The following is a 12947-nucleotide window of genomic DNA, read 5'->3' on the forward strand; positions in this document are numbered from 1 at the left end:
ACTGTACGTCAAGCATGTCTGATTGTCCAACAAGTTACTCTGACCGACAGTCAAACTCCAGTCAGACCCCGCTTGTGGGCTTTCGGATGGTTTCCTCGTGGCAGTCGGCCGCCGCGAAATGCCATCAAGATGTCTTGATGGCGATTCTGATTGTACATCGATTGGCTCTGACTGTACATCAAAAAGCTTTGACGAGCAGACAGACGTACGGTCAAAGGACGTAAAGTTCGTTCGGATACCACTATTTCGTCAAATCTATGAATACGAAAAATAATCTATGCACAAGAAAACGATTTCGGGACGTGAGCCCATAAAACCGCCGATGTTCGAGATATGACACGCAGCCGACCGACAACCTTGATCAGAAGCCCGCCGAACAGCCACTTCGCTGACTTCGCTTCGCCCATGGAGGCTTCGCCGAGCTTTCATGAACGATCGCTCTCGACTCGTTTTGTTTGCCCGCTTGCTCCAACCTGTCGATCCTGCCCGGGCTCTACAATGTCTTATGTTTTAGTAGAATTTCTACTCGACAAGACCCAGCCTGTTGTGAGTTCCGACGATGTAAGGGACTTTAGCGGTGTAGTTGAAGACGACTAGGTGTACCAGGTCTACTGGGCCGGAGAGGCGCCAACAAAAGGATTGTTCTACGGCGCGAAAGTACTCTACATGGCAGGTGAGTAGAACTGAAGTGCGGCGCGTGATTTATTTATTTATTTATCTAAGTACCCTCAAGACCCTGAGGCATTACAGAGGGGAGTGGTACAAGACAAATTTGGAACACAAAACAATATACAAACACTAAAAGCCAAGCACGAAAAATGTGAAAAAAAATGTGTAAACAACTTAAGAAATGTATAGAACAAGGCAAACAAACAAAAAAAATATTAACATAGGTAAGTAGTCAACGCACTTTTATACAAGTCAAAGGACGGTATGTTTACTAATTGCGCGGGAAGGCGATTCCACTCTGAAGATGTCCTTGGAATAAAAGAGTTATAATAGGCTGAGGTAATGCAATGAGGAATTCGGACTTTAAATTGATGATCTACGCTCGGCGAGATGAAAACAGGACTTAACATTAGTTTGTTTTTTAGCGAAGTATTGGAATTACCAATTTTATAAAAAAGACACAAACGAGATATTTTTCGGTGTAATGAAAGAGCAGGAAGTGATAAATTAGTTTTCATAGTTGAGACACTAGATGTGCGATGATAGTTAGTAAATATAAAACGGGCACCGCGATTCTGTAGGGTTGTGGACTGGGCACTGCGATTCTGTAGGAAGTTACGAGTGCTTTTCATAACATGCTGAAGGCTTAACTGCATTTGCAGCCGAAGCATCTCGTATAAAACGAATGGTCAAATCGAGTTTTCAAAGCGGTGGCATAGCATAGGGCTTAAGGTGTCCGATTTGTACCCAAGTGGTCGCGGGTTGGATCCGCGGTGGTCTTGCTTTTTGTTTTCTCGAACATTTTGTTTTATGGAGGCATTTGGCGATATTTATGAGTGCGTATAGCTTTACTCTTATATAAATGCTGCCCTTGTTGATGAAATTCCCTTGGCAGTGGCAGTCAGACGTCATCTGATGGACCATCAGATGACGTCTGATGGTCCATCACGTTCCACCAAGGCTGCTGACTGGCAGTTAGTGTCCCAATTTGCGTATCTTGATGGAATTTTCAATAGGGTGTCTTTATGTATATAACTCTCTAAACTTATATTAAAACGTTCGTTTGTTTTTTCTTTTTTTTTTTTTTATCTGGTACGAATGTAACAAAGGGCCCACTTTGCGATGGCTTTGGAAGCCCACACCCCTCTCCGATATCCTCTTTTTAACTACCGAACAATAAACAGCCATTCTCGCAGCTCTCAGGAGCCGCGTTTACATGAATGCGACTTAGTCGCATTAAATCCAGTTGTCGCATTCAATGCGGTCATGTAAACGGCATAATGTGCAAAGAAAGCGCGTCGCATTCAAGACGCTAGACAGAGGTGGATCGAGATGGCGAGTGTGCATTTATTCAGCCCATGTAAACGGAGGTCGCATCGCATTTTGGAGCGGGGAGGATTATGGGAAGGCGCTCGCTGAGGGTGTGAGTGAACAGCTGAGAACATAGCGGCGGCCAACCTCGTCGACGGCGCGGACAGCGGTCCCGTATGGTCGCCCGCAATTTTTTCCCGAGAAAAAACGCGAGCCTTTATTGCCATCATAAGTAAGCGGAATATAGCGGAGCTGCTCGGTGAGGGTGGCCCCAGTCCAAGCCTTGCGAAGTACGACTTGCGCGTCCGAAGGGGTCCCAAAGGCTTCGGCGCAAGTACGAACGACACCGAGAGCTCCGAGCACTGTAGAGCACTGGATGGTAACGCAGAACGAGCAGCTCCTACCTCGGTGCCGTTCCTATCTATGCAGGAGCCTGTCGGACTCGGGGTCCGGTTGGTCCGGTCGCGATCGGCGAGGTCTGGCGCGGCGAAGCGCGGAGGCTTCCTCAAGGCGTGCGCACACAGGTCGCCTCTGGTCCAGAGTGACCCGGCGGCCCGGCCTGGAGCCCTAAACGCTTGGGTTTGGATGTTTCTTCCGTCTCGTAACTTCTTCCACAGCGCCGAAGACAGCGGGCACGATCTTTGCGTTCACTGAATGCGTCGAAAGACCTCCACGTGCGATGCACCGGAAAACGTGGTGCGGCTAAAGCGCGAAACACATGTATGACGAAACCTTCCGATCGGACGTTAGGACTGCCGAAGGACTTTGGGGTACGAGGGTTTTCGTAGCATCGGAGAGCGTTGAAAACCCTCGCCTTCGACCGTCGTATTGCCTGCTCGGACGTCCGATCGGACGGTTTCGTCGTGCATCTGTTTCGCGCTTAATTCCGGAAGTGCATAACTTCGAGCTTTGACACCGCGTGGCGCCACCTTCATGTAGGGCTTGGTGCGCATTCATATAAACGTTGCCCCGTCGGCTTCGTTCGAAGAACGAGTCGAGTCGATGCGCTGAAGTCGCTTTCATGTAAACGAGGGCGAGGGTAAGACGGGCCGGGGAGGAGGGAGCAGACGAAACGCTGAAGGAGGGAGGGGAAAACCTCCTCCTCTCTTTAGCGTTCCACCTGCTTCCTCCTCCCCGGCCCCTCTTACCCTCGCCCTTCGTTCTTAGGTTGCAACGTGGGAGGACTTAGTGGGTGAGTCAGAGGGGGGGGGGGGGGGGGGGTTCTTTGTTCTTTTAGGGTCAGCCGTCCGCTGATAAACAGAAAAAATAAACTAGCTTTTTTATTTATTTATTTTTTTATTTGGAAGTAGCACTGTATCGCGTAAGCAGATGGGCGGTTCCCGTTTCGATTCCCATTCCCAATTCAACCTTCCCGTTTCGACTCGGCTCAAAACGACTTTCTCGTTTCATCCTTTCCCATTTCGACGACTTCGTCATATCCCGAAACTAGGGAGCCTTCATGCGCACATGGAGGCGCCCTACCCGAAACAACCTTCCCGCTTCGGCCATCATTCGTTATCAATTGGGTCGGTTCGTTTGTATTGTTCGTTAACAGTTGGTTAGGTTCAAGTGTCCAATGTCCGTCCTCCTTGCTCGCACCTCACTTCTCCCTCTCCCGAAACAACCTTGGAGACACGGCACCGTAAGATAAAAACTGTGTCAGGGAGAGCTCACCCGAACATTAATAGCTTTATCGATCTGATCAAACGGGATGAGGCCTTCGCAAGATATAATTAAAAATAAAACAACGCAAATACGAGAACAAAGTATTCAAAGATCAGGATACAGCACTGTGTCCTGTCGGTTATCTTTTACTTTGCCCATCGTAGTTGCGCTATTTTGTTTTTAATTATGTCTGCATATCAATTGTAGCCCAAACTTGTACGTTAATCAACCTTGACAAGGGTACCTTTGCAGCAGCTTGCAAATAGTGGTGCCGTGCGGGCCAGGGGACAGCCGCGAACTATCAAAATCAGCGTGTCGCCTTTCTGATGGTGCGATTGTCCTGCTCGACGTCCTCAACAAAGGCGATAGCATTTTGTAGTTTATGGATTTTTCCTGTGAGCGCGAGGGTTTTGAGTTTGAACTCGTAAGAAAATGAAGTCGCAATCATATTTTCGGTCAACTTGTCTAATTTCTCACTCTTCAACATATCCCGTTCACTATAAGGAAGTTTTAGAATAACGTGCGTAAGCGCTTTGGGAAACCTAAAAATAGCGTCGCGATTATAAAACCTAAGGCAGCGCAAATTTTTGTTTACTCAAAGTGCTTGAGCGCGACACTGCTAGCGCGAACAAGCGATTGTAGTTTTTCGCAGTTTGTCTCAAAGAATGAAATGACTGCCATCAATATTATTAGTGTCTTTGAAAGTGCTCATCTGGGCCACTAAGCTAAGCGGTATACAACTTGGTACCTTCTAACACCATTTCGAAGTATCATTTCAACAATCGTCTACATCGTGTTCGCGGTAACGTTGTCGCGTTTCGTAGTCCCACATTTTGGGGACCATCTTGACAGAAACATTTCAAGTGGTTCATGTAGAAATATCTTTCATTGGAGCTTGTCTGAAAGTGATGTATAGCTTAAGAATACGTTGACAATAAAGACTATTTCACAACATAACTAAATAGCTCGCCGGCACCTTTGCTTTAATTGCATTAACAAAATTTCGGCACCTATTTTTAATGAGAAAATGTGAACAAACCAGAGTTAGAACGATGGAGACTTTTCGCGGAGAGGGTGAGATGTGCGTGGGTTTATACCAATGTGCTTACACGGGACGGGCGCAAACGTAAAGGTGTTTCGGGAACGGGGTGAAAAGGGACAGGTTCAAATGGGAAGGGCGATTCGGGAATTCTCCAGTATGAGCCTCAGTCGGTTCACGAAAGCAGTCTTCCGGAGCTGGTCGCAGCGGTCGTCACGGTGGCCCCTCTGTGTGTGCCGCCGAGTAATTTTCTGCTAGTCGCCCCATTGTTGTGCAACTTCTGTTCTTGTGAAAATGGGCGTGTGGTGCAAGGTGCTATTCCTCCGATCCTATCAACAACGGGCATCGGACGGCATAAAGAAGGGCCGACCCCATCAAGCACCCTACACTCTCAAGATAAAAGGGTGTCAAAAGGTGTATCGTTACACCCTTTGTCCCATATAATACACCTCCAAACTTCAATTCCACGTACACCACCCTACAGTCGAACAGACGGCCCGAAATTTTACAAGGGGCTTGATAGCCGTGTGGTACAATATTTTAAATAGCTAAAGTACGTATCAAAGACGCCATAAAGAAAACACCGCGTTTTTACAGTAGGGCCAAGAAAACCCCGATTAGTTTTCTTGTTGTCAGTAAAACGTACATTAGCTACTTTAATAAGTTGTACCGCACGGCTATCAAGGCGCTCGTAAAATATCTGGCCGTCTGTTCGACTGTAGGGCGCTGTACGTCGAACTTAAGTTTACGGGTGTATTATATGGGACAAAAGGTGTAAGAATACACCTTTTGACACCCTTTTTTTTTTAGAATGTAGGCAAACTCCTGCCGTAACGCCCCCGGCACCCCGTTTCCTTCGCCTTTTTGTACGCTCCTCTCTACGACATCACGTAGTCAGTAAACATGTGAGTAGAGTTCCAAAACGAGTATTTCTTTTTTTCTGAAATGAACCGCCGCGTTTAAATAAATTAGTAAGCTAAAAAAACTTTCAAATTGGGGCGCAGCGGCGCAACCCTTTTGATGGCTTCCTGGGCGGCGTCCCGGGTCGCCTATCCCCGGTCCTGGTATAAAGTCCTGGATATCGAAAAATATGATGCTCTTTTTTTTTCTTTGGGGCTAATTTGAAAGAGCAACTATTTTCTGCGGTTGCGGTCGTCACGAACGTTTACAGTTAGGGTCGATAGGTCCTTATCAGTGCTCCATTTTCTTTCTTTTTTTTACTAACAGTCCCTAAGCCCAGTTTGCACGCTTAATCACGTTCGGAATGTGTCGTTAGCCTACTGTGGTCCTTATTGGTTCATGTTCCCTACACCGCTGCTTCACCTTGTCATGAATAGATCTATCCTTCTTTTCACCCATAAGAGCGTCGCATCTTTTACTATTAATTACACTAAACTCGGTCCTAACATTTCTTCACCAGATAACCTATAATTATATTGTCCTTGTAAGTAATTTTTTTATCAATTTCTTCATGCCCGGACTGATTCGTGACCCACCTCTAATATCCCTGCTTCAAGTGCGCTTGAAACTGGGTTTTAAGGGCTTTAAAAACAAACTCATGAACAAATCAGAGAAATCGGCTCGCAATCTCCAATCTGCGCGTGCCCAACAGAGTGCACTGGTTCGCCGACTTTCTAAAAGAGTTAAATCGGAGAACCCTTTGCAGCATTCCCAAGAAGGGGTATACTGTAATTTAATGCATTATACCCCATTTTCTTGGGAGTACCTCTAAATACTCCAAAGTGTGTATCCGTTCAGATGAGGAGAAAATTTGTCGACACCTGGTGACCTCACTCAAATTAGTGTTTTATTCAATTAGTTTATTGCAAATCCCTTATGGTCGTGCAAAACATTACTACATTATTTGGGAAAAATAGACAATAAAAGAGAGCACAGTCAATAAAACAAGTTTTCAAAATAATGATCATGCAACAAATCTTACAAACTAATAACTCACAAAGATGTTAAACGGTTGTCTGAGTTCATATCCTCGGCCTTTCGCTGTGATATGAGTGATATTCAAATTGGCGCAAAGGTCACATTCGTCCACTTTTGAAAGTAGCCATAACGGTATATCGTTACGTTCGTAGGACGGTAACGAATATCAGTAGCCCGTTAAGTTTTGACAATAGGGAATTGTAGTAGACCGTTTCCGCAGCCCGCTAAGCACCCGGATAGCGCTCCGTAATCCGCCACAAGACCTTGAACTATGCAGACAAGGCTGGCGGCGCGCATGCGCAGCTGCGCCGTTTTCCTCGGGGATACCGTAGCGGAGAGGAAAAACGATCTACTGCAACTCCCTAATCTAACGAGTGACTCTATTTTGTTACATGCTTTCTGTAACGGGCACACCGGTGCTTGGGTTCCACTGGTGCAGAAAACCCAACACCCAACATCGGAGCACGGCCCCTTGAAGTTGACAGTGCGGTGGGAGCTACGCGTTTGACGAACCAGACAACCAACTCGTTTTCATCTCCTGACCACGCACTCTGCGTGGACATGGCTGGGAGCACGGACATGCTCGTGCTCGTAGGTTCTACCACTAAACCAGCTTACGCCCTTTGCACCTGCCACCAATGAAAATGTTTAGCGTTCAATATAATTAGGTAAGTAATTTTGAATGAATAAATTGCACATTATTGATTCGAAGGGCCTGGTTTCAAATAGAATCTTGCTGTTATGATCGAAAACCACTAAAAACACCCACGCTAGAATGATATGAGGCACGCGCAGCATTCTACGACGTTCCGAAGAAATGCTCAATTTGGACGCGTATGTAGGTTTCGGTTTCTTATCGAAGCACATCTCTGTGCCGGCGATCCCGCCCCCCGTGTCTAAGACGCGCAACGTATGTGCGCCGCCACTCATCGCGCGTAGAGAAGTCTACATAAGAAAGCTTCCGGACAGTCACATGAAATCCGCCTTTTTGACATCGGTGCCAGAGTGAAGACGCACCTTCACGAGCAATGCGTGGCGGTGCACGCACGTTGCGCGCTTTAGACACGGGGGGCGAGATTGCCCACACGGAGATGCTCTCCGATAAAAAACCGAAAGCGAGATACGTGTTCAACTTGAGCATTTTTTCAGAACTCCGTAAAATGCTTAGCGTGCCTCATGCCATTTTAACATGGGTGCATTTAGTCGTTCTCAATGATTCCGAGCAATGTTATCTTTGAAACCATTCCTTTAAAACTAATATTTAACAATTTAAGTACGCGGAATTTATTAATTATCCCATTATATTCATCTCTAACAATTTTCCTTGGACAGACCGCTACGGCATCATAATTCTACTTTGTGCCGTGCGTACTTTTTGCAGTAGAACTTTTGCCCGTTTTTTTTTCTGGAAACACCCTGTATGATGTCAAAACAAATATTTTATACGTTTGGGAACAGGACTCCCCCTCCTTCAATTCTGGCGCATCAGGCAATGACAACCACTGTACTGTCAGAGGAGATTAAGACATATTTAGATGGATTATACATATGCAGTTTTTAGACACATAACTATAAACACAATGGAGTCAATTATGCCTTTAGTACAACAAATGCATATGATCCGTCCACTCCAAGAGGAATTTCTAATATTTAAAAGCCTGACGAATTCAAGTGAAACTATACCTCGTTTAGGCTTAGGTCCGAGCGTGGCGGATGTTATGAGCCGAAGGGCCAATGAAACAGCAAAAGAGGCACAAAGCCATGACGAGTTCTCTGCAGTTCATAGGACTATAGGACTAGCCGGTATTCGCCATCTCTCTGTGCGTGCTCCTCCACCGGCTAGTTCTATCAAGCGCAGAGAGCACGCTATGGCTTTGCGCTTTCTGCACTGTTTTATTGGTCCTCCGGCTCACAACATTGTGCGCGCTCGTACCTAAGGTGAAACGGAGTATATATGAACACCAAATGAATAGCACTGAAAGTATGAATATCCTAAATGATGAGAACCGTCTTCGTGAATGCGCAAAAAAAAAAAAGAAATCGTGCAAAAGGAAAACGTACATACGAGCATTACATGTAGCAAGCACATTGAGTGATGTCATCAGAATTCAGATACAAAAACTGGTCAAAAAGAAAAGGACGAAGAATATTACGAAATGAGATAGGAAATTAAACCGAATTTCTAAATCTTCGAGTCATGCATATTCTGTTGCAGTCCTATGAGCCAAGCATTAGTTTCCAGCTTGGTGTCTTAAATAGTTTCGAATATAGCTTTATTTCTCATCTAAAAATTATGTTGACCCTACTTTACTCGGTTGCTCTTATACTTTTTAACATTAGCAATATTCAAGCTTGCTGCTATTGAAAGACTTTAGGTATTTTATAAGTTCGTATATTTATGGTCATGAGTAGGCCGACTTGTGAGGAACGTAAGTGGCCCTACAGACAACATAGACTCCAGGTGCATCACGTGATTAATGACGCTAAATGAATAAAACAAGATAAGGCTTCAACTATTTTCTTTTTCTCGTGTACAAAAAAGAACTCTGGTCCCTTACTCTAAGGTAAATTCACATTTTTTAGCTGTGTTTACGCGATTAGTAAGAGGCGGAAACATTTTGAACCATGCGAAACACACACTGCTCGCAAGTAAAACCCCTGCAGGTCTATCGCCAAATGAAATGAACACACGTCGGAGGTCCAGTATTTCGTTTAAATCCCCTGCACAACTATGATGCACGTTGCTGTTTCGATCAGTTGTGATGCATCTTCCGATGAGTGTGTAAATTGCTATAAGCCGCAAACGCTCTGCTGCAGGTCTCGCACCTGTACGGCTTCTCTCCTGTGTGAGTCCTCTCATGATTAGTTAAGATGCATTTCTGAATAAATGTCCTGCTGCACGTGTTGCACTTGAACGGCTTCTCTCCGGTATGAATTCTTTCGTGATCCGCCAAGGTGCGTTTATGACTAAACGCCCTGCTGCACGTGTTGCACTTGAACGGCTTCTCTCCGGTGTGAATTTTAACGTGAGATATCAAGTGAGCCTTCCGCGCGAACGTTTTCTTGCAGGCACCGCAACTGAAGGGCCTCTCTCCAGTGTGTGTCCTCTCGTGGATGGCGACATTTGCTGCGGAAGTGGTCGAGTAAGGACAGAAGCGGCACGGGTGCTTGTCCGGTCGTCGGTGCGTTTGCGGCTTCTGTGGGCCCGACCGGTTGGTGGGGGGAGAGGTGTCACCCCTGCAGCTGTCACGGTCAAAAGTATCCACCTTGTCGCCATAGCCTGCTCCGTTCCAGTCTGTTGAGATGACACGACAGAGCAAGAAAGGTCGGCGGATTTTTAATTGTTCTGAACATGGTCCAGAATACCTGCATTATGCCGGTGCGGCCTACAGTGGGGAATTCGTTCATTTGAGAGGTTAAAAATGTTCATTCGCAAAGCTTGTAAATGTCTACAGGCGATCGTTTAAGACTCGACTCTGGCAGCCCCATGGTGCTGCAGCTGTGGTGGCTTGCACGTTCTGCTAACCAAGTGCGGAAGGGAAGTCAAGCCGCCGCGGTCGCTGCTGCACAGTGTTGGCGGTAACGTGTTACAAGTAACGTCGTTACCTTTAACGCCTTACTTTTGTTATTAACACGGTAACGTAATCGTTACTTTTCCGAGACATTTACGGGCAATGTACTCATGTCAGTGGGTAACATAATTACGTTACTTATTACATCTTCCGAAAACTTGAAAAATGATGTTAGGACAGAACGAGCGGGTTGCTGGGACAATTAAACTTGAGGAAGAAAACGTTTGTCACTCCCTTCTTGTTTTCTTCCTCAAGTTTAATTGAAAAACGAACACCTGTAATGTTTGCCAGTTTCTATACTTCGTTTTACCTGAAGTAAAGATACAGCTGACGCTACAAGCTGATGGAAATTATCAGAGAGGGAAAAGGGAACAATCATGGTGTTCTCTGTGTTTCTGTACGTGTTCAGTCTTAGCTGAAATAAACACACAAGGCCAAGTGACTTGTGATTTTGACGCTGATTGATTTGTCCGATTAGCTCGTAGCGTCGGCTGCGTCTAGATTCAAGCTGAAACATAGTATGTGATCCAAGTAAATAATATTGCACTCATTCTACATGTTTTCTAAATATTGCCTCTCTTTTTGTCACGCAAAAATTTTCTCTTTAGAAGATCTCCAACGCCCGCGCCCGTCATCCGAGTGTCGAAAAACGCTGTCACCAAAATAAAACAAAAACGCCTGTTACCGTCAATTTCTAAATAAAAAGTAACGCAAAAGTAACGTGCACTACTTTCTGTCGGTAACGGTAACGCGTTCCTTTATTTCACAAGTAACGAATAACGTATCTTTCCTTTTTTGCGGTAACGCCTACAACACTGCGGCTGCATAACGCGGCCTGTACGGAGCGCTGGGTGATAGGGTGTTGACATTCATAATGATCACGACTCTGTATTAAGTAACGCTGGAAGGGTCATTCACACACCCATAGATTATTATGTTACACAAAATAGCATTCAATAGGCTCGTAGAATAATCGCTGTGTTCCTCTGAAACTTGAAAAATCGCTAAGGTACACAGCCATTATTCTACGAGCGAGTTGAAACAGCGAAAAACGCTATTTCAAATCAACATTGCTATGGACATTTGCCTGTCTAAAGCTAAACTTCAGCGACGCAAATAATGCTGTCAGAAAATATTCAATCATTTGAAACTCAGAACATTTATCGGGCTATTTCGTTCATTAAAAATCAGTTATAGTGTTTTGACAGCTACTCGATCAACCGAAACTAAAAGAAAAGACTTTTTTTTTTAATAAATAAACTCAACACGGTACATTTTTGGGATATCAGTCATCAAATATGGTGTAGCAATTGAAACTTCCGAGTGCTCGGACTGAATGTTCCTCCAGTAGAGCCCAGTTTGATTGTTTACTTTCACTTGAGTTGTCGTTCTGACTTTAAAATATAACTCCTTCATCACCCCCTCTCCCCTTTCCTAAGAAAATAAACTTTGCATTGTGCTGTGCTGTACTTTTCTGCTCGTTGCAGGGCGCTAACCTAACCTTACAGAACTTTCCACGCGAAAGAAACTTATGTGCCATATCTGACTCTTTAGAGTTTCCACCTTCTTACACAAAATAGCATTCAATAGGCTCGTAAAATACTCGTTTTGTACCTTAGAAACTTAATAATTTGCGAAGACACAGAGCGATCATTTTACGAGCAATCTGAAACAGCGAAAAACGTTGTTTTAATTCGACATTCGATTGCACATTTGCCAGTCTAAAGCTAAAGGTAGGTGTCACAAATAATGTTGTGAAAAAATATTCAAGCCTTTGAAACAGACAAGCCTTTTTTGTGTTATTTTATTCGTCAAATAGAATTTATAGCATTTGTGATACCTACTCGATCAACCGGAACTAAAGGAAGAAATATAATTTTTGTGATATAAATAAGCACCTCAGCATGGTACATTTTTCCGATATCAAAAAAGATGTATCAATTGCAACTTGGAGTGCTCGAACTAAATGTTCCTTCAGTTGAGCCCAGCTTGTTTGTTTACTTTCACTATAGTTGTAGTACTCGGACTTCGGAATGTAACCCACTTATCCCACGGGAGGAAAACTTTGTGTACCACTTCAGACTCCTGACATTTTCCACCTTCTGGAAAACCAAGCTTACAAAAAGGTTTTTAATTCGTGTGGAACCAACCGTTCATGAATATGTGAGGGTGTGCTAAGAAGGTGCGAGGCTGGATGAGTGTTTTCCCGTGTGCGTCTTCGCATACCTGGTGTTAGTTCTCTGGGCATCATAAGATTGGGGGCAGAAGTCGCACCGCCGTCCGTCCAACTCTGCGGGTCCATCTTGCACGGTTGCCTCCGGATTTCAACTCCTTGGGAGGAGAGCTCCGCGCCCCTGTCCTCGCAGTCCGTTCTTTGGCATTCGTTGTCGGATGCTGCGTGGGAAATTTCTGTAAGGAGTGAAGACAAACTTTTATTTGGATGCATTCTTTTTATGCATACTACACCAACAGATGAGCCCAACCAGAACAAACGCCAAGAACAAGCAAACAGAGACACATCGTGCAGATAAAGTAGAGACATTCAGGGGTTTACATTCGCATTGGGGTGTGATTCAAAAGTTAAAATAATCAAAGCACGAACAAACACGCGCATCATAACTGGATATTGAACATCCCGAAAAGGTCGATTGTAAAAAATGCACGTGAACAAAACTTAAAAGCAATACTTCTCTATTAACCACGTACTACAAATGTTTCACTTCACCTTTAAACACTCGCTAAAGATTACGTCG

The 12947-nt window shown here is 44.8% G+C and overlaps 1 protein-coding gene across 1 annotated transcript; it reads right to left on the bottom strand.

The window, feature by feature from the left end:
• Window positions 1-8983: 8983 nt before the first annotated feature.
• LOC115330277 (gastrula zinc finger protein XlCGF49.1-like) lies at window positions 8984-12638 on the bottom strand. The gene is made up of 2 exons (XM_029992045.3): window positions 12421-12638; window positions 8984-9917 (listed from the first exon to the last, which is right to left on the bottom strand). Exons 1-2 carry the CDS (start codon window positions 12494-12496, stop codon window positions 9376-9378), a joined length of 618 nt encoding a protein of 205 aa, XP_029847905.2. The 5' UTR covers window positions 12497-12638; the 3' UTR covers window positions 8984-9375.
• Window positions 12639-12947: the final 309 nt, after the last annotated feature.

This window comes from Ixodes scapularis, unplaced genomic scaffold (assembly GCF_016920785.2).
Source record: "Ixodes scapularis isolate PalLabHiFi unplaced genomic scaffold, ASM1692078v2 PGA_scaffold4__175_contigs__length_147842914, whole genome shotgun sequence".
In the NCBI taxonomy this organism is placed as follows: Eukaryota; Metazoa; Arthropoda; class Arachnida; order Ixodida; family Ixodidae; genus Ixodes; species Ixodes scapularis.

Coding starts and splice junctions, on each gene's coding strand:
- LOC115330277 (XM_029992045.3), bottom strand. CDS start 12,496: ATGGACCCGCAGAGTTGGACGGACGGCGGTGCGACTTCTGCCCCCAAT. Junction 9,918..12,420: donor GCCCAGAGAACTAACACCAG/GTATGCGAAGAC, acceptor TCATCTCAACAG/ACTGGAACGGAGCAGGCTAT.